Consider the following 22,021-nt stretch of genomic DNA (forward strand, 5'->3'; position numbering starts at 1 on the left):
CTTTATTTTCCTTTTGTGCACCTACTCAGCACAGAGTCTGGAGTAGTATCAGAAATACCTTGCTGTTTATAAGAATCTGGACTGCAGAGTTGGATTCACTGCATTTCCATCTAATTTGTATGTATTCTTTTCAGGAATCTTCAGTTAATGGCAGACAGTCCTTCATAAAATCACACTGCTACTGAAGACGAAAGGGGAAAAGAGGGATTTTAAAGTACTAGACACAAAGTCATATGTCTAGGGGTTTTTAGCAGCTTTTGATGGTAGTCTAAGCAGAAACCATTTCCCTAGAGTTTTCCAGTTTCTTTCTCTTTCTTCTGTGGCACTCTGGCAAATTACTTTGGTGTCTCTCATAAGAGAAGACTCTTTTAATAGTCTTTGAGTTTTTCTCTGTTCAGAGGCATTTTTCTCTCCCAGCTGACTCATGGGATTGCTTGAGAGAAGATGATGTTAAAATAATATAAAAATTATGCTTTGTCCTGTAACTGCTTAGTATGCAGAGATGAGGCTATTGAGAGTCAGTCTTCTCCACTCCATCTTTTAGGTCAAAATCCCATTCAAACCAACAACACAAAGTACAAGCATCTTAATCTCATCCAAAATCAAGCTTCTTTATAAAGTATTGCAGGATGTTATGAAGTAATGTCCTACCAAATCCTCATAATTCCTTGTAATGTACGCTGCCTGGAAAATCTGATTCTGTATATAAAGAGCATTTCACACAACTGTTCTCCAAATAATTTTATTGCTTCAGTGTTTTTTTTTTTTTTCCTCATCAGCTGAGATATAGCCCCATGAAGTAATGGAAAGTAAATCATCCTCTGATTACAGTATTACTACATGTTGAATGGACTTTTCCTGATGCTTCAATTGCATGGTGTTCGTTTTTCACAAATATTAATTGGATTTTCCTTATTGTCTGCTGTTGACCTTTTAGAYGAGGGTGATGGTGAAGGTATCTTGTAATTAATATCCTACATTCATCTTGGGTGCTGAGATTGGGAAGGCTAAAGATCCTTTGAAGTTCTCAAAGCAGGGATCCAGTGGTCCATAGTTTTGAKCATTGAAGGGAATCAGGCAGGCTGATTGACTAGAAAATGAGGAATATACAAAAAGGAGGTTATCTGCAAACATTTTATTTTTCAGGCATCGGGTGACAGTCACCTGCAAATTCATTCCCTGAAGTGAATTCTCTGGGCAGCATTCTCCTACCTTCAGTGCAGGATCACTTTCTGTTCCTTTCTGATCTCTTTTTTGAGTTGAGAGCCTGATTTATTAGATAACTATCCATCTATCTTAACAGAAGTTGGGTCCTGTACACCTAATTATTGATATTCTGCATATTTAACAAAGTATTGTATTGTGTTATGTGGATTAGCCGCAGTAGATAGCGAAGTCCTTGCTCCAGCCACTCCCACAGTCTCCACACAGTGGACGGGGGAAAGAACTAGAAGGGTAAAAGTGAGAAAACTCGTGGGTTGGGAAAAGGACAGTTTTATAGGAAAAGCAAAAGCTGTGCACACATGCAAAGCAAAATYAGGAATTGCAGATACTCTGCCATCTCCATGAAACACAGCTTCATCAAGTGTCATTGCAATTTGAGAAGACAGACGCTGTCATTCCATGCATTTTCTGTCTCTTTTCCAACATTTTGTTGCTGAGTGTGTCACCATGTGTTTAGTTGGGTTCAGCTGTCCTGGCTGTGTCCTCTCCTAGCTTGTTATGCTCCCCCAGGCTGCCTGCGAGCAGGGCAGCACATGAAAACCGGAAAGGCCATGATGCTGTGTGAACACTGCTCAGCAGTGTTATTGATGCTGTTTTCAGTACAAATCCAAACCCTAGCCCCATACAAGCTACTACAATGAAAACTGACTCTATGCCAGAGAAAACCAGTTCAAGTATTAAAAGCTGTTGCTACTACAGAAGATGATTTTGAACCTTGTGTTTGGTTGATATACCATCATATTGTAAACCACACTGAGGCTATGTTGAGGTTGAGCTGCCTCTTTTTTTGTTGCTTTGATRTGTTAATTTGGTCATGTTAATATGCTTATGTTTATGAAAGTCATTTCCAGCATTTCAAGAAAGTTAAACTGAAACACTAGAAGTTTCAATGTGTGGAATTGTGTTGACTTTGCTTTGTGTAAATAACTGAGTTGCTGACACGTATTGCTAATACATGTGGCTCCTGGTCATGTGCTGTTTGCACTTATGGGTAGATAACACTGGAGGGTGATTGCTGTGAAATGTATCAGCCTTTGGTGTAGACTGCAGTTACGTACTTTTTCAGCAAGTTCTACCACCATTTGGTAGAGTACAAAGATCTAGTGAGATTCAGGGACTTCAGGATCATTGCCAGTTTCTTTGTATTCTAAGTGRTTACAGATCCTGCTCTTCTAGCATTTATTAATCCCTGTGCATATTTCCTCTGCCTTTTGCAGCTGTATGAGCATGTTCTAGGCAGCTAAATTTTCTGGAAATTCTGATAAGTCTTAGTAAGTCTATATAAAATTTGTGAGAAAACTAATTTTAACTTCYACAGATCTGGGCAGGCTCTAAGGGTAATGGCAAGAGGCACACACTACTAACCTGATCCTCTGATCCTAAATTTCTGATCTCTAAGATGGAGATGCTACAGCTGTTCATTAACATCATCAGAACTGAGCACAACATGCTGTCTCTGAACTGCCTTATACTATAGATAGATATTTTCAAAACCATTTAGTCTAAAGCAGACTGGAAATAATTACCTTTCAGAGCTGAAGTTGGGCAGACCAAAAAGCGCTTAAAAATATGGTGTTTTAAGTGAGGCAAAGTGAAGTACAGCCTTAATTGACACAGTTGTTACTGATGCCATCTGCAGTGCCCTAAAAGAGGGGAAAGAGAAAATCTAATTAGACAGAAAATACTGCTAACATTAAATTACTGGTTTTTTTGCTTTGTTAAGCTAGTAGTGACAAGGGACTAGAGGCAAATTGTCACCCAGCCATCTCTYTGAAGAAAAATTGTGTCTTAATCAGTCATCAGCCACACTGCATAGCTCTAACCAATCCTAGCTTGCTTGCGATGTCAGTTTACAAAGAGCAAGACTATATCGTGTCCAGATAAGTTTGAAGGGCTTGTGCTATTTGAGAATACTTGTGTGTTTTCTTCTTATGTTGCACTTGCAGTGTTGTTAACACTACAGTAATTTATAGCCTTTATTTGGAATATTTATAATTGTGACTTCGCTTCAGGTGTTGATAATTCAGTGCAAAATTATATACTGCATTTTTTGTCACTTCTGTCTGCATTTGCGCAATGAAGACTATATTAAGTATGTTGAAATCTGTGTGTGTGTACCATATGCATGGATATGATAGAGTGTCTAGTTCCATTTGAAAAATAGGGCTGTTATGCCATCAGAAGTTCTATAGTCCAAACTTCCACTAGAGCTTTGTCGGCAACAATGTGAAATATGTGTATATTCTCTTACGTATGCTTTATTTTTAAACGAATTTATTGACCATCCACTAGTTCTGTGGATGGTCAATTATATAGGCAGGCATATAATGAAAATGCAACATTGTTGTCTCATGTGAAAYCATGAAACCAGAGTACTTCTGTGTCAAATTCTAAGTGCTGCTTGGGATGGAGTTAAAGAGGCTCAGAATATGTATAAGATACTTTGTGTGAGAATTCTTAAGTTTGCATGCATAAGCTAGATACATAAAACTGAATATACATAAACTTATTTGCTTTAACTGTTTCTTCAGGTGACATAGTGACTTTTGCTTTAGGAAGTATTCTTGCCATATGTAGCTAAAACAGAAAAATCACTGAGATGTTTTCAAAAGACTTATCTAAGTAATTATACAGAATAACATATTTAAAGTCAGTATGTGTTACAAGACGCTAGATAGCATTCAGAAATTATGTGGAATGGTCAATATATGCAATTGATCACTGGGGTTTGAAATTAATTCGTAGAGTAAGCTGCAGTTCCTGCTTTGCCTATATGCAACCTGATCAGAAAGATCCACCACTTGCTATTGTTCATTTTTGTACTATCAGTAGTGGATTTGGCATCTGTCTGTCAAAAATCAGAAATCCAATCCTCTCACCTAATTTCTTCTGTTTGTCAATTAAACAAGTATTGGTGAGGGATTCAAAAAAATCCTGTATTCACAGAAACAATGCATGATGTTCTGTGTGCTTGTTCGATCCTCATTGTGATATCAAGTCCTCCCTCCAGTGGCTGATAWAAAAGTCTTTTACTTCCTCAAAAASAACTGTAAATTCTCTCTCTCAAAGCTAAATTCACATTCATTTATTTTGGTAGTTTTAGCTTTGCAATTGAACTGTCATATGCTCAGTGWAGTGGTCTTCATCTGTTGAAGGAAGAAGTGGGAGTATTCATGCTGGAGACTAGAATAGCGAGGATTCCTTGTCCCTGCATTGATTCATCTGATCAGGGCATGAGGGTCTCCTTTTCCAAGGTGAATCTGTTCAGATATATTTTATGTTTCTTCCGTTAGCTAACAACAAATCTTTGAGTACCCGTAGGTATTTTGTTAACTGCATTAGCTTACCTATACCAAATTACGAATTTTCAAGCTGTGTTGGGAGAACCACTCAATTTCATATGATTAGAATAATTTTAATCTGGGCTACCACATAACACGACCACTGTCATTTTTTTAGCACTTCAAGTAATTTTAATTGAAATTAGTTTCTGTTCTGTATGATTTGCTAGAATATGTGTGGGTTTGTGCTGCAGATGTACAAATAAGATGGACAGAATTTTGTATTTGATAGTCTTTAGTCAGTGGACTGCTTGGAAACACCTGAGGAAAGTATTCAAAACCACCCGTATGTGTGAATCAACATTTGAGTCACTTTGATATTTACACTGACAGTGCTGTATGCCAGATGCACAAAAAAGTCCCAGTGATTTTGCTGGGTTTTTTGTAATTGCTTTTGTTGTGAGTGATGATGTGACCAAAGTGTTATCCAAAAGATGCACATATTAACTGAATTAATGTCATGGTTTATAAAGTTCACCGTATAAACAGCTTTCCTTGTGGAGTTGTGTCTTTAGAAGACTGATACCATTTCACATTAGCTTTGTTGGAACAGCCATTACGAAGGAAGATGTCAAAGTCTGCCATAGCACCAGCTTGTAAAATGGATTATTGGACTTTCTAGACTCACAAGTTTAAAAAACCAAGTCACAACAATCCCTCAAACCCTCTTCTTAGTTAATAACTAACAGCCGTTAAATTGCTATATTACTCCTTAATCTACAAGAAAGTGTTTAATAGGTTTTCTCTATAAAGAATAGAAAATCAGTATTTATGCTACATTTATTTGTTTTTCTCCTGTCTATACAATAAACTGCTGTTACTTAAAAGAAACTGTTTTGTGGTTCTTTCTATAGGTCTAAGCATTAGTGAGCCAGTATAATAGAGTTGTTGAATCCTCTTACTGTTTGGTAAATTGCAATAGAGACAGTTGATGCAAGTGCATCTATGATAAAGCATATGAGACAAATAAAACAAGTTGGTTATGACTGACAGATAAAACGAAGAATCAAAAAAAGATTAAGAGAAAAAGTATTCAGTGCACAGAAGTATTTTATAGAGAAGGAGGAAGTGATTGTGATTTGGAAGTTCACTCCTTTGGTGTCAGATTCAAGGTGAAAGATTGTGGATTTGAATGTCCGTGTTGCCTTCTACACACTAGGAGAAATTTGGAAATAGATTTTGTATGTAAAGTCTCATCTTGAATACACTGAGATTTGTTTTGTAGCTGGACATTTACTCTACATTTCAATACTGATAATGTATTGTGGAAATTACAGTGGTTTAAAATTGTGTGTTTCATGCAATTTCGCTAAAACGAAACTATACAGTRTAGTAAGGACAACAGAGTGGAGTTAACTGATGAAGAAGATCCATAAGAGTGTGTAAATTCTGTTAATTATAGTTTGGTTTTTTTTCTTGTGTCTTCTATTTTGGACTTGCAGGTGTTGCACTTCTCTAAAAGGCTTATTGTTTACTGTTGCTGCATTAGAATCACAAAAGTAGTTTTGATTGGGTAGAAGTCCTTTTGGGATTAGGGAGAGGTTATTATTCAATATTGTAAACTTGAATCTTTAACCAAACTTGGTCAAACTTTGAGTTTATAATATTCGGCTTGTTGGGTTTTGTGGTTTGGGATTTTATTGGTGTAGAGTAGCAGATGAGAGCTGTTGCAGGAGAAGTCAGTAAACCTATTAATTTCCAATTCTTGCTCTTTTTCAGATTGTCCTTCAAATATTTATCTACGTTTACTTCAGTATTTCACAATCTGTTGATAGTTTGGGTAAATGATGGCTCAGCTCCAGCAAGGAGGCCCAGATGAAAAAGAGAAGACCACTGCGTTAAAGGGTATGATGTTTTTGCCTTTTTTACATACATTGACATTTCAGAAATGATTGTTAAGGAAAGGAAAACAACGTGATAATGCTGTGAGTGAGAGCTTGGGAATTACAATACTAGAACATGCTCTTAGTCCATCTATGCTAGTGTTTATTGGGTAACATGTGTCCATTTTATCAGTATTTTCATAAGATGGTATGTGGTAGGGAGTAACAGAATGAACTATTCACTGCTTTTAAAAATTTTCTTAATTGTCCCCTGAGGAAGTTGACTGGTACTTTTGTTCCCATTTTTTGGGAGTTTTTGTTTAATTTGTGTGATGCTTTTGTTTTATATTTACAYGACCTTATTACAGAGATTTTTAAAATCTCTTGGACTAGAATGCTAAAAGGGAAAAGGCAACCAGGACATTGATTTCCATATAAAATTCATATCCCTTGTGTTGTATGTTTTAAAAAATAAACAGACCTAAATGACTTAGGGGAAAAAATAAATTACGTAAATAACCTATTTTAGATAGTGGCTTTCAGTTTTGGCTGTACATGGTGTTGGTTAGACCTGCAAGTAAGCTAACCAAATATTGATTTAAAGTGTTTATCAGCCAGTTGCATTCTAAATTGTCTTTCAAATGAGAAAAAATAATGTAGATTGCCACTCCAGTGTACATCCTGGATTTCTATCAAAGCATTATTAGAAAATGGTGTTCTGTTCCATATGATGATAGTTGGTGCTTCTTCAGTTGCAACTGAGTTTTTGTGAAGTGTCTGGTGAAAACCTTTATAGTGCTTTTATCAAAGTTTCTGCATCTCCAACTGGATGACAGTAAGAAGATATGGTAACTCCAGTGAAATTGCATTCTAGGAGTGTGGTGTGATTGGAGTGTCTTCACCAAAGAGAGAAAGATGTGTTAAAGACTCCTTGCTACCTTGATTTTGTGAAAGTACAGAGGAAAAAGGGCATGCTTTGTACATCCTATTATGGAAGACTTATTTTACAGAATTCTCTTCCTTTACCCTATCCTTTGGTTGAGAACCAAAGGAGCTCCCTCAGAACTTTCAAAGGACAGTGCACAAGAACAAACACATGATTTCTTACATGAGCTGAATTTCATAGAACATTTTACATTATTGTTAATCTGCTATTAAACAGATATGATGTAAAAGTGAGCTGTGACTGAGAAAGCCAAATTTAAAATCATCCAGCCAATGTCTGGTGTTCTGTACACATTGAGGTACCACAGAGATGCTCAGACATCATAATAATTTGTTGAAAAGATGTTGAATTTCAGCAACCATACCAGATGGCTTTTGGTCCTCCAGCTTTACCCAGTGGAATCACTCAGAAGGAAGATCTGGTAACAGTCATGCATGTTGGAATAAATGTCAAGTGAACTCGAAGAGTTGTAGAACAGCAGGTCAACGAACTCTCAAGAATGTTGAAGATGATTTTCAGTACATTTTAAACATCTTGAACAGTAGAAATTTCAAAGGCTTAAATGTGTCAATCCTAAGCTTAGGTAATATGGGTAGCCTACTGGCAATATGACCAAGCAAAAATAGTGGTACAAAATGCAAAAACAATTGTTTTAAGTAATACAGAGATGGAAAACATAGTAAATGCCAAAYCAAAGTTAAAGAAAATTAATCTTTTCAATCTGTTTTCTTTTCTTTGAGCTACAACTTTGAATAATAATAAAGGTAAAAATCAATATACTTAGAACACTTAGTGTATTTCCTTGGTAATACATGGTATCTTGATTTATGAATAATAGTTCAAAGTCAGTTTAGCACTCCTGAACAGAATGTTTGTGTGGTCTTCAATTTCATCTATGAAGAAGTAGGAAAATACACTTTGGTGAAATCCTGCTGAATTGTTTATTGATTTATTTTTTTAATTAATAATCAGAAAATCTTTTAGAAGTGTAGCACTGCATTGTGTGGGTGAAATGCAATAAGGAGAAGTCATTGTACACTATTATCTATGTATGCAGCAATTGTTTTGTTAGCTATGCGTAGGTGTTATGATGTCCCTATCATTTGCTTCTGGTTAAATGTAAATCCTTAAATCTAGGGTAAAGAATGTAGATGATGCTTATTTTAGTGTACTTCTATTAGTGAGTGTAGGCTGTACCAGACCATAAAGTCTTGATCTGAAAAGGATGTGTATTCCATGGCTTGCTATAAAATTGATAGGAGTTTTCTTTACCTTGAGAGCTATTAAAGGAGGTGGCTGAGASAAGGATTCAGGTCTAACAGTCTGTTTGGTATCAGAGGAGGGGCTGAGAACATGTGAGATGATGTGCATCAGATAATCTGAACTCCTCAAAAAGGCAACCAAGAGTCCATCAAGGATTTGATACTGAAGCTAGATAACTATGTTAAAACCATGATGCATACAGAGACTTATTTTCTAACATTGAGGTAATGAATCATTGAAACAAATCACTGTGTCTTTGGTGACATCTCTGTCTCTTGACATTTTTGATCAACATAAATAGATAAATAAATAAATAAATAAAGTCCACCTTATGAATCTTGAAAAGGGATTCTATAACAATGTCCTGTGTTTAGTAATGAGATATTCTTCTGCCCATGAGATCTACAAATCTTAACAAACACATTTTGTCAATGTTACAAGGGAAATAAAAGACATAGCATGCATTATGTATTTTTTTCTTTTCCTTTTTTAGATTTATTGTCTAGAATAGACTTGGATGAACTAATGAAAAAAGATGAGCCACCACTTGAATTTCCTGATACTTTGGAAGGATTTGAGTACATTTTTAATGAAAGTAAGTCATACATGCTTTGTAAAGACTATACTTAGAATAATGTTGAGAGGTTAACAGAAGTTGAATTATACCTTATAAGTCCCTATTAGAATTTCAGAACAATAGAATTTTAGAATAATAACCTTTCTGTTAAGAATAAAATTTCCAACATCAGGGCTGATAGACTTGTAAATCTAAGAACTGATTTTTATTTAATAAAATCAGCACAAAAATCCTTCATTTCATGCAATGTTGTAGAGCTATATGTGCCTATTTTATGACCTTCTGTTTTCTGTTACAGAGGTGTTGATAAAAAAATTCTGAAAGTAATTTCTGTAGCATTTAAAGATTGGTCACTCAATCAAGAAATGGTCTATTTACTGATTCATTTTTATGGCTATGGAAGAAGTTGTTTTTCAGATAATAATTTGTCCCAAGTATTCCATTAATACCAGTTGAAAAAACAGCTATTTGGCTGATGGAAAGATGAGGAATGTGATAGACTGTCTCTTCTTGTGTGGGACATGATATTGCATTGCAACCAAGTGTGTGATGACTACAGGTACTTCCCGCTAGCTCAGTCTTTGTGTCAAGTGACTTAGTACTTACAATTCCTAGTGCATACATTTTAAAATCCTGGTGAGAAATGAGCCTATGAGCTAAAGTAGTACCAGAGTGCAGGAAGTGACTCTTTCAAGATTGTTTAAAACCTGTAGGACAAATGAGAATGTTTACAATTCTACTTCTTCGCAGTGCCTGTTCRTGAACAGAGGAACTTTAGTTTTTAAATCTGCCTGTTTTACATCTTCCACTTTTAAAGAAAAAAAATGAAGAGCTTTCCTTTAAATGATAGTCATTTATGCAACACTTAGCTTTTTAATACCCTGATGGCTTTCACAGGAAGGTACTTAGAGACTAAAAGTGTCATGAAAGTGATGCTCTTTCTTTGATGGAAGGAGTTCAGCTCTGTCACTTTTCAGCTCCTTATTTTTAGATCTGCACAGTGTCTACTGTCTTCCTTACTGACTTCAGAGTTAATGGTTCATATGTGGTTGATATAAAGAGCTGAAATTTGTATTTTGGGGAATGAATTATGTTACTGAATATGCCATTACTAACCTGAGTGATTTCCATAGAATGGAGGAAAACCTATTATATATGCTACAGGTCAGCAAAGCAAAAAAGTCACCATTTTGCTTTTGTACATTTAATTCAAATGTTCAGTCATGTACTTTTATGTCATAATCATGCTTCTTTTTATGGTGGAAAAGTACAAAAGTTTTTTGTCAGATTATTTAAATCTGAAAAAGGCAGTGGTTCCAGAAAGCCAAAGGAAAAATACATCAGTTGTTTTTTACTTGAGAAGTGAGCCAGTTTGTTGCATGGCAAATTTGAAGAGCGAGTGAATATCTGAGAAGGAACAGGTGAAAGTAAAGTTACGATGAAAAATATGAGAAGGAGGATGTTTGAATCCAACACAGGGATAGGAAACTGTGGAGAAATACTTCCTTGGTGTCTAGTACATGAGATAGGGCAGGTCTGAAAAGAAATTAAATCAGCAGATAAGCGTAACCATTATAGATATCAGATCTTAATATTTTATTTAAGGAATTAGGAATCAAAATGTAAAGGTTCTGAAAACACATGAACCAAAAAATTTTCTTCTATTCAAGAGGAAACATTGCTGAGAAACCTTAGTTTCATCATGCAGACATTTCAGCATTCGAAGGGGTTTACTTTCACATACCCCTGCTTTTAATGTTTCACTGATATACTGCAATTTTGTGATGCTCTGAGATTGTAACCTGTGTTTTGGCTGATAGGCTGAAASATTGTTGGTAAGATACTTGTTTTCTGTAGTTTGTTTCCTACTTTTTGCCATTTTATTGTTATCATTTTAACACAGTCCATGTCTTCACCAGTGTTTGAGTATGTTGTTAACTTTGGCTATAAACAAGGCCAACTATAGGAAATTATCATGGAATGCGGGAGTAGCATGGGATTTTGCTCTGATCAAGCATTCTGCTTTATTCTGCTGTTGTATCCTCAGTGTACCATAAATTGAGTTCTTGCCTGATTTCATTATGCCTTGGAGTTAAGATAYTACCCTAAGTGGGGACATGTTTTTTTTCAGATTAGATTAGAAAGTTGTTAGATTTGAAGATAAATTTTTCCCTTACTTCCAGCTTCCAGACCCTTTTTTATTTGCATTTCTTCATTATGCAATTGATTTTGAAGTGGAGGATTTGTAACTACAATTCCATCACCTGCAGATCAAATATTTACTCCTAATGTTAACAGTAGACTGTTAATTCATAGCAGTTGAGACATAAATATGTCCTGTCAAGTAGTTGGCATTTGATATCTGCATTCAATTTCAATGTCATAATTTCTCTTTTGCTTTATCTAGTGGTATATGCCGTAAAAGGAGAATGCATTTTGTTACGCTACAGTTGTTTTCTGGTGAAAAACCTATAATCAAAACCGAGGAGGAATACACAATAGCTCAATTTTTAGATGTAAACTTCTTTTAAAATTTTCAGCAATTAAATGTATCTTTTAATAAAGAAGTATTATTAACTGTAATGGTTTTGTTTCTTCTACAGAAGGACAATTAAGACACGTTAAAACTGGGGAGCCATTTGTTTTTAATTATCGTGAAGATTTGCATAGATGGAACCAAAAGCGCTATGAAGCTCTTGGAGAGGTACGTAATTTGTGTGTATGTATGTATGTGTTGATGTGCTATGGGTTTTGTTCTTTTCCCTGTCAAAGTGATACTTTTGCGCATGTTAATAGCCTTTTAGTGAGGCTTCAGTCATTTAATAGAAGGTATTTCAGGATTTATTGTATGTTAATGCTCTAACGGTAATTTCTGTTGTTTTCTATATAGCTTAGGGTGTGATTTAGACTACTATTTGACTTCTGTATATCTTCAAAATAAAATGTCATCTACCTGCATAAGTCTGAATATTATACAGTGCACTGTAGCACTGTACAGCACTGTAGTGCTGTACATTCTTTAAACTTAGTCACCTCATGGATTACAAAGCTATGTCATTTTACTTTTTAGCTGAGGATAAATGCACTGGTTGATTTTCTCATATTACAGGGAAATACCAGGAGCCATTAGATAAAGTAGAAATCTGATGATGAATTGATTAAATATTTGTTGGTATATATATTTGGATTTTGCTGGTGTTTCCTAGGCAATTCAGACCCCCACAACTACTTGCTCACTCCTTACTGTGGGATAGGGAAAAGATTCAGAAGGGTAAAAGTGAAAAAATTTACAAACTGAGTTACAGTTTAGTAGATAAAGTAAAAGCTGTGTGCACAAGCTGTGCACGCAAGCAAAAGAAGAAATCAATTCACTTCTTTACATCAGCAAGCAGATGTATAGCCATCTGCAGGAAAGCAGAGCTTGTTTGTGCATAGTGCCAAGTGCCTTGTCCATAGTATCCTAGAATATAGGATATCCTAGAACCCCTAGGGTTTGGGTTGGAAGGGACCTTAAAGGTCACCTAGTTCCAACCCCCTTGCCAGGGACAGGGACCYCCTCTACTACATGAGGTTACTTGAAGCCCTGACCTTGAAGGCTTACAGATATGAGGCATCCCCAGCTTCTCTGTGCAAACTCATGCAGTGCCTCACCATCTTCACAGTCAAGAATTTATTCCTTACTCTAGGTTTGAAGCAATTGCCCTTTGTCATATCCCTCCATGTTCTTGTCAGAAGTCCCTCTCCAGGTCTCTTGTAGCTCTTTCACTGGAGAGTGCTAAATTGTCTCTCAGGAGCCTTCCCTTCTCCAGGCTGAACAGTCCCAAACTCTCTCAGCCTGTTGTCATAGGAGAGCTGCTCCAGCTCTCTCGGGGTCCTCTGTGTTTGCTTGTTAAACCTCCTTGTTTGATTTGTATGTCAGCCTGGGCTCTCTGCTGAATGTTCTGGAGCTGCACAGCTRTTTGTCCTTCCAGAACTGTAGTAGGGATTGAGGAAGCTTGCTTTGTGCTTTCTCCTTATTCCTGTAAGAGCTGTGGCATAGACAGTGGGTGGGGCTACTGCAACTGCTTCTCCCATCTTTTAATTTTGTATATTTTTCAAAAAAATTGATTGTTCTGTTGCTATGTCAGCATTGTCCTGATACACATTTCTTCTTCTGTTTTACGGCCTGTGTGTACAGATAAATTGTAAATTGATCAAATACTCAGATTGTTGTAAATTGTTCAAATACTCAGATTTTCCAAATTAGTGAGTTGGACAAGACATGACTCTGAAGATCACTATGTCTCCATGTGGGTTCCTGTGCCATGACACCTTCMTATGCATGTTCATAAATACAAGCAAATTTCACATTCTGTGTATCTGAATGTGTGTGAGCWTAGCTTCAACCCACAGTAGTATGAATGAGTTCTTGTGATTTTTGGTCAACCAGGAAGTGTGTCTGTTCTGGGAGTAGATACCTGATATCTGTGATCTGTGTTGTGTATCTTGTCTTAGTTATAGTTCTCCATGTTCAAGTTTGGGTGATCTTTGAGAATGCATGATGTTTATGTTGGTGGGTAAAAGGCAAGGAAGGCTTAAGGTCAGGTATCTGACAGAGATACTTGGTCTGTCTGTTTTGTGTTTTTAGAGGAAAAAGCCTTCAGTCTATTTCTGCTAGGTGCAAGGTGCTACATAGTTGTTCTAACAAGTTACAAATTTATTAATGTTCCATTGTCTGTTTTCGGCCTAGTTATCTGGGAGCACTGGAGATGCTCATCTTGGCATTTATTCACATAGAGAAAATCTCGGTTTGTGCCATAGGTTAGTGGAGCACTGATGCAGACGTTGAATGGTACAGGAGTGGAGTATCACCCTCTGATTAGCTGTTCTGTGGTGTAAGGTGAAGATGTGTTTAGCAAACTATGATGGCTTAAGAAGCAGTGGCTCAAATGATTTTAAAATTATGTAGTAAAGTCTGGCCTTAGGCCTTTGCTTTGAAACATTGTTCTTTCTCTGTAGGAGTTCTTTAATGTGCATTTATGKTTCAATTATATAGTTGGTCATACAGTGAGATGATGAAGTGGCTGGATTTGTATCATTGAACAWAAGTGTTTCATGTGTTCAGTGTTTTCATCGTTAGCCCAGTCATTGCATGCTGGTTTTCTATTTTTTAAAGGATATATACATCCTGCACAAGACTTTTTTTACTGTACATACGTACATGTGTTGTGGGCTGCTTTTGTTGTGTTTTACTGATTTTTAAGAAGTGAGTGTACTCCCTTGTCTTATATTACCAGCAGCATCCTCTCTTTCCTGGAGCATTGATAAATTTCAATTTGATTATCCATTATTTTTTTGCTGATAAAAGTTGTGAATACATTGTCTGTGATATTCTGCCATTTTTCTGATTGTATGGAAATTGATTCTTCAAGAATTAATATGGTTTGTCAGTGTCTCTGCTCCTTACATCTCTTTGTTCTTCATTCACTGATCAGTTATTTCAGGCACACAGTTTTTTCTGCAGCCTTTTGATATGTGTTATTAATAGACAATTTAGTGAACCGTTCATAATTTTGTGATTCTGGTTCAGTCATTGCTATTGTGGCATTGAATTTTGTAGAGCCTCTCCATTTGCTTTTTAAAAATTGAAATGGCAACAGAAGTGCATAGAACATAGTGTTGCAGCTGCTTCAAACTGACAATTAATCCATGTGGCAAGTTTGAAGTATGATTGAGAACAATTTTGAGACAACTGTTCAGTTGTTGCAGACATACCGTTCCAGTTCAAGGTTTAATTTAAAATTTTTTTCTAGTTTTGAGCTATAGAAATTTAGATTCAAGGTTAAACTCCAGATTAAAGTCACATGACATATGTCTCCTTGCATTATAAGTACGTGTGCTTATTATTTGTACTGCACTTTCAGTTGATATTATGACTACTGGAATTCGCAACAGTCGGCTTCAACCCCTGCCTCATCATTACACTGAAATTAGCTGGAATTATAATGAAAATACAACTAATATCTATTGCTGGAGCTTCACCTTTGATTTTGCCAGTCATAGGTTGTGTTGATAATGAGATTTTGTGTGAAAAAGTGTATGTTTACTTTCTCCTTCCATAGTCRTGTATCCAGAGTGTCCCTAGCATCAGAAGGCAGGTACTGTCTGTCGCTTTGTGTGTCTCTTACAGCCTAAAGGCATTTATAATTTGTTCATTACTTAGAGGCCATTGAACTCTGACATTAATATTTTTGAGAGTGCCATCACTAATGAAGAGACTTTTGCCTGTACTGACAGTTTGCTTCTCTAGCAATGTCTTAYTAAATTCAAATGGGATTTGTAAACATGTAGATTATAATGTGGACCATGACATAAATGTCTCTGCTATGATCCTATTCAAGTTTGTGCCATGTCTTGTAATTGCAGCCTATCTGACCTGCAGAAGTCTATGAGCCGGTAGAAAAAGAATTATGATGGGGTTTTTGCAGTTACCGCAGTACAATATTTTGTATTTATGTAGAACAGACATGTAAAGCAAAGAAATAGAACAATTAAATTAGAAATTCCTTGTACATTTTAATGTATGATAACAGTTAATTTTATGGCCTCAGAGAAATCTTGTACCACTAAGTAAACTGCTTTAAAATATGTTCTAAAGGCTAGGTCCAGCTCATCATAAACTACATTACCATCAAGGTCAATATTTGAAGGATGTGAATGGGATAAGTACAACATTGATAACCCATAATTAAGATGGCAAAGTAGTAAAATGGGATTTTTTTTCCCAGATCTCCTTTAAGTTAAAGAACAGCATGGTCTCAACATGATTTAAAAAATAAGCGTTCACCTGCTACTAATTTCCTCCTTGGTTGCAAAGATCAGTATTTGTTTTGATGACTGAGAGGCTATTTACATAGCACAAATGAAAGCATAGAGCAGCAGAAGAGGACATGTAAGTTAATGAAGAAGGAAGCATTAAGTAGTCTGCATTTGAAAGGGTAGCTTCTTGAATGAATAACCCAAAATCTGATGATAGGCTGCACGTGCACCTGATAGTACTTAAGGTCCAATCTTGCAGCCAAAGCTCATGTGAATAAACTCAATAGGTCTGATCTTGTGAATAAGGGCTGCAGGATCAAGTTTCAAATACATGTGCAGATGATCAGTAGAAATCCTTACACTCTTAGTTTCAGTTTCTTTCCAGTTTATCATTGAATATTCCAGATTTTCTCTGGCTAGAAACACTTCAATATAATAAAGTACATGCTGCACACCATGGATTAAGCAAAATTGCATGTGTGCCTTGACTTCTTATAATGTATTTGCTGTTGGTTATTTAGTGGTTAGAAATACTCATTTTACGGAGTCAACAAAGTAAGTTTGTAATGATGTAATGTGTAGTTGGATTCATGAGCATTTCCCTGCTTGGTTTGGGCTGTTGAAGAGGTTATTCTGTTCAGAGATGAGATGCCTAATACTTAGCAGGTGTCTTCAGAGCATGTGTGAATTGAATTTTGACGTGTTATAGTCAAATAAGAGTGAACTTCCGTGGAGGTAGCAAAAAGGCTCACTAAAACTTTTTCTAACTCCTGTTTTGGAGAGTGAAAGCATATGACTGAAATATCTCTCCTATCCACATTTTTGAAGGTGGTTAAATCCCATTTTGGGTGAACTCCTTTGATAATGCTATTTCTCTGCAAATTATGCCCCATTTTGGTGGTTTAGGACTTTACTCCCCAGTTCAGTCCTCCCACTGAGCCATTCCAAACCATGTGCTGCTTCCTTTCTCCCCCTCCCTCTCCTCCTCCCCCTATGATGGAATGGAGAGGACAGCTGGGGACAAAAAAGTAAAGACCATGGGTTGAGATAAGAGCAATTTCCTGGAAACAGCAATGAGATAAGAAAATGAACATAAACAGGAACAATATTAATAGCAAGAGCGAACAAAAGCAGGAGAATTATTTACATGCGCGGTTTTCATCATGGAGCTGCTCTCCCTTGCTCTGGAAGTCAGCACTTCCCTGTTTGTGGAAATTGACAAGGTGATATAGAATATCACGGGTCCTTGCAATGTCTTTCTCTCACTGCTGCAAAAATGCTCCTTGTCCTGGCTGGAACCAGGATACAAATGTAGTAATGAACATTGCAGAAGGTTTTTTTGTTGTAGCAGAATTTTACAGTGAAGTCAATGTCACAAAAAATATTTAGAGTTGCACCTTTCCTTGAGGTATGTGTCATGTTTCCCATCCATCTCGATTACCCACCAAGTGCACTCAGGTTCTTAAACAAAAGCAGTCCCACTGATGGTTTTCCTTTGTGGGAGGCAGGACTAATCCAAACTATCATCCCTAACTGATTCCTCATATGTGCCATGGTAACTCTGTCCTTTCTGTGGTATGTGGGGGTTTTGATTGGGCAGGGCCAGCTAGACTGGTGGAGCTTCTACTATTAACTAACCAGGTCAATTTCAAATTAATATAGATCCCAGTGTTTGAAGTTCCTTCCATCATTGATTTCAAAGTTGTTTTAATAGTCCATTATACTGTTCCATTTTCCCAGAGGCTGTTGCATGGCAGGGAATGTGAGACCCACTTGATACTGTGCTCTCTGGCCCAGGTGTCCAAGAGGCTATTTATGAAATTAGTCCCGTTGTACAACTTGGTTCTTTCCAGGGTGCCATCTRTGCCACAAGACTTGCTTTTCATGGCCCAAGATGGTGTTCCAGGCTCTGGGGTGACACACAGGGTACATCTGCAGCCATCCAGTGGTTCTTTACACCACTGTCAGCACACAGGGCCTGCTTTAGCGGATTGGTGGGAGTGTGATGTAATTAACCTGCCAAACTTCTCATATTTATATTTTGACCATCCACCATACCACAGGGGCTTTCCCTGCTTGTCCTGCTTGATCACACCACATTTCACAGTTACGGATCACCTGGGATATAATGACTGTTATTAAATGTACCCCATGCTTAGGTCAGTCATGAGCCCATCTGTGTGTTGTTGCATCTCTTCCCTGATGACTTRAAGCATCRTGGGCCCACCAGCCATAAATAATTCACCTTCACATTGCCTGTCCATATACACCTGAGACACTTAAATCTTGGCAGCCCAATCCACCTGTCCATTGTTGTGATGTTTTTCAGTAGCCCAGCTCCTGGGTACATGTGCATCTACATGATGTGCTTTTGCAGCCAACTTTTCTGCCTCATCACAACTCAGCAGCCCAGATGGGTTTACCTCTGTGCTGCCAGTTATCTTTTTCCATTGGCCCAGCCATCCCACAGCATTTGCTGCCATCCACAGCTCAGTGTATAGGTAGAGCAATGGACATTGCTCTCGTTCAGTGACATCTAAAGCCAACTGGATGGCTTTCAGTTCTGCAACCTGACTTGATCTGCCTTGTCCCTCCTTGACTCTGTGATTCACTGTGTAGAAGTCCATACAGCTGTTTTCTTTTTTCAGTGTGGCCCAACCACATACAGCAAGAGCCATCAGTGAAGACATCATATTGCTTTTCATTTTCTGGTAGCTGATTATGTGATGGGGCCTCATTAGCATGGGTAACTGTCTTGGTTTGAAAGACAGGTATTTGCAAATGGAGGCAGAGACCTCTCTTGGAATAGTGCATATGTTTCCTCTGATTCATTATAACTTTGAAATCATAGGGCTTTCAGGCAAAGACATGGGAAAAAGGTAATAAAAGTTTTTTACTAGTATGTATAACAAGGCAAACAAATAACAATGATAGCAACAACCAACCAAACCACAAACCCAGTGAGAGCCTTCTCTGGACTGCCACACGCACCCTCCCCTGTGGTGCAGTTACATTTGTGCAGTTCCAGTCACAGCCGGCAGGGGCGCAGGTGGCTCTCAGCCAGGCAGGGCARGTGCGATGATTCCCCGCGCCGGCAGGGGGCGCTGTGGCGCGYGTCTCRGCTGTTTTCAGCTCTCCCACCAAGTCAGTGGTGAGCACAGGAGGCAGAAATGGATGGAGAAAAGTTCCTTTACAAACTCACAGGGGAAGCCTATCCTGGTGCTCCCTCTGGATAGCAAGAGGAGTTGTAGCAGGAACCTTGGAGCAGCAAGCYTGGGAAAGAGACAGAATCCTGTGGCTATAGATGAGCTGTATCAAACTCAACCAATGCAACTGGAATCACAGGAGTCCCAGTGAGGTGCATCAGCAGCAGTAGATCTCTCTCCTAMAGGCCAAATTCTTGTGGGAACTCAGCTCGCCACAGAGATAAAACTCTCTGATAGAAGGGGGTGCCTCCAGGAGTCCTCCTTCCCCATTGGTTTGGCAGCTTCTTTGGCCTTTTTTTAAGCATTCAGTCATTAGGATGATAACTCGCCCATTATTGTGTTTTAGCAACAGAAAATGGGGAAAAGTTCCCCAAGAAGGAGAACAGAAGGAGAAATCCTAACCTCCAATGTTCCTCGTCTTCTGATGGTAACTCACAGTTCCAGCCTTCAGGCCAATTCATGATGACTTCCACGATCCCTGGGCAGCTGGGGTTTTCCTGTTCAAGTTTTCCATGTGATCAGAGGGATCCAGTTACTCCATACAGCATCAATGGCATATTGTGTGGCAGAGACTTTTCCTTTCAACATCCAGCCCAGCACTGGCAGTTGTGGTGCTGGGAGGAGCTGTGCTTTGGTGCCCATCACTTCTGAAGCAGCTTGAACCTCTTCATAAGTCACCAGGATCTTGTTTTTTCTTGGGGTGCAGCAGGCCTTAGATCCTTTGTATCCCTAGCTCCAGAACCCCTGGGTTCATCCTCATCTCCTCAGGTACTTCTTGTCAGAGACTTCAGAAAGGACCATTTTTCCTGACTGCAGTGTAGAACAAATTTTTCATACCCTTTCCTCTTCCGACTTTCTCCAGAGCTACTGTATAAACATTCTCATTTGATTTGTTCAAAAGCTTGCTGTTCAGGACACCACTTCAAAATCATTCTTCTTCCAGGTCACTTGATAGAGAGGGCTCGCAATCTGACTCTTAACTGGAATATGCATCCTCCAAAGAAACACAGCATCTAGGAAAGCCTGTGTTTCCTTCTTGCTGCTTGGCAGGGACGTAGCTGCTATTTAGGTCGACTATGCCGTTGGAATCCAGTGATGTCCATCTTGCCATTTTGTTCCTAAAAAAGGAATTTTGTGGACAGGTCGCTTGACCTCACTTTGTTTATGGCAGAACCACCCATCATGAGGATTTTCATTATGTTTTTCCCTTTCTTTCCTGTGGTCCCCTATACGATGATGTCATCAATGCACTGCAAGTGTTCTGGAGCATCACCCTTTTCCTCCACAGCCTGGATCTGTCCCAGGCAAATTGTAGGGCTGTGTTTTCACCCCTTGCACAGCCAGTTCCAGATGTATTGCACATTCCTCCAGCTGTCAGCAATCTGTGGTCTGCACTCCACTGCTAAAGACATGGAGAAAAACACATTTTCAGTGTTGATGGTGGCACCACTTCTCAGCCTTGGACTCYAGTTCTTACTGAAGATCCAGCATGTCCAGCACAGCTATGCTCAGTGCTGGTGTGACTTCCTYCAGGCYAYGATAGTCTACTGTYAGTCTGCACTCTGCACTGGACTTACACACTGRCCATATAGGGCTATTAAAGGGTGAGCGAGCTTTGCTGACAACTCCTGGCTCTCCAGTTCAGGAATCATTTTATGGATGGGGGTCACAGAGTCCTGGTTGGTGTGGTGTTGTCGGTGATGCACTGCTGTGGTAGTGATCGGTACCTGTTTTTCAACCTTCAGCAGTACCACAGCAGAAGAGTCCTCTGAGAAACCAGGCAGGGCATTAACCTGTCTAGTTTTACCTGTCTGCATAGCAGCTCTCCCCAKAGTCCAACAGTGATCCTTTTGGGTCCTGGAAATACCCAATGTTACCATCTGCCCCRAAGGTGAGGGTAATGCAAGTTGTTGCTAATGGATGCTTTGGAACAGTGGAATGATACTGAGTCATTTGTGTTTGTAAATATGTATAAGTAGGTTTTGTTTTAGAACAAATCAGTTGTAACAATTTAGTTGATGGAAAGCAGGTATGTATCTGGTTTATTTATTATTGTCTTGGCTTATGATTATTTCGGAGAGAGCTCATTTTTGAATGTATCTCCTCTTAGTGTTAGGAGAAATGAAYATAAGTAAATGTAAGAGAAAAAATACAGCAGTTTATTAAAAAACTGGAATAGCAACAGGCAAAAAAAAGGTTTTTAAAAACATATGTAGTAAAGCAGCAGTATTAATAACAAAAGTGTACAAAACAGAGTGATTTATATCAAAATGTGGAGCCTGATCTGACCCCACTGTAGCCATCGTACCCTAACCAGAAGAGACCCCTTCTCCATGAACAGGAGTCACTTCCTGCTGGCCCAGCAGTGATGTGAGGTGGTATAGAATAACCTCTGGGTCCCAGCCATGCCTCCTCTTGGCTACTGCAAAAATTAACCATGTCTTCGCCAGATGAGGACACCCATCTACTAATGAATACTGCAAAAGATTTTTTTCTGTAGCAAAATCATACGGTRGAGTCAATGTCACAAAAAAAAAAAACATTTAGAGTGGCAGTATTTGGACAAAGTATAACGATAGGCAGAAGAGAGAGATTAGCCAGGATCTTTAAAATATGTGAAGGTGTGATTTCTGTTCTTATTACCAGAGAAGAATCTAAGTGGAATAGAGGATTTTGTGTGTAATAATTGAAGCAAGAGCCTAAATGACATCTATCACTTCACGGATAGCAGGGGCAAGTAAAAATGCGGTTCTTTAGGAATCCATGCCCTATTTGTTAAAGGGTGTTTTTTTCATACTGGTTTGATTATTTTCAGTTTTTGCTAGTTAAGTGTAAAATAGAAA

At 38.1% G+C, this 22,021-nt stretch overlaps 1 protein-coding gene across 4 annotated transcripts in view; it reads left to right on the top strand.

Moving 5' to 3' along the window:
- The window catches only part of FAM172A (family with sequence similarity 172 member A), a 256,196-nt gene that overhangs the window by 15,977 nt on the left and 218,198 nt on the right, over positions 1-22,021 (top strand). For all 4 annotated transcript variants that reach the window (XM_057372937.1, XM_057372946.1, XM_057372955.1 and 1 more), the window contains exons 2-4: positions 6,285-6,410; positions 9,091-9,192; positions 11,778-11,878. In XM_057372937.1, coding sequence (XP_057228920.1) covers positions 6,350-6,410; positions 9,091-9,192; positions 11,778-11,878 — 264 coding nt within the window. In that variant the 5' untranslated portion in view covers positions 6,285-6,349. The remainder of the gene's footprint in view (positions 1-6,284; positions 6,411-9,090; positions 9,193-11,777; positions 11,879-22,021) is intronic.

Source organism: Malurus melanocephalus, unplaced genomic scaffold, assembly GCF_030028575.1.
Source record: "Malurus melanocephalus ecotype Western Australia unplaced genomic scaffold, MMel_1.1 scaffold_7, whole genome shotgun sequence".
In the NCBI taxonomy this organism is placed as follows: domain Eukaryota; kingdom Metazoa; phylum Chordata; class Aves; order Passeriformes; family Maluridae; genus Malurus; species Malurus melanocephalus.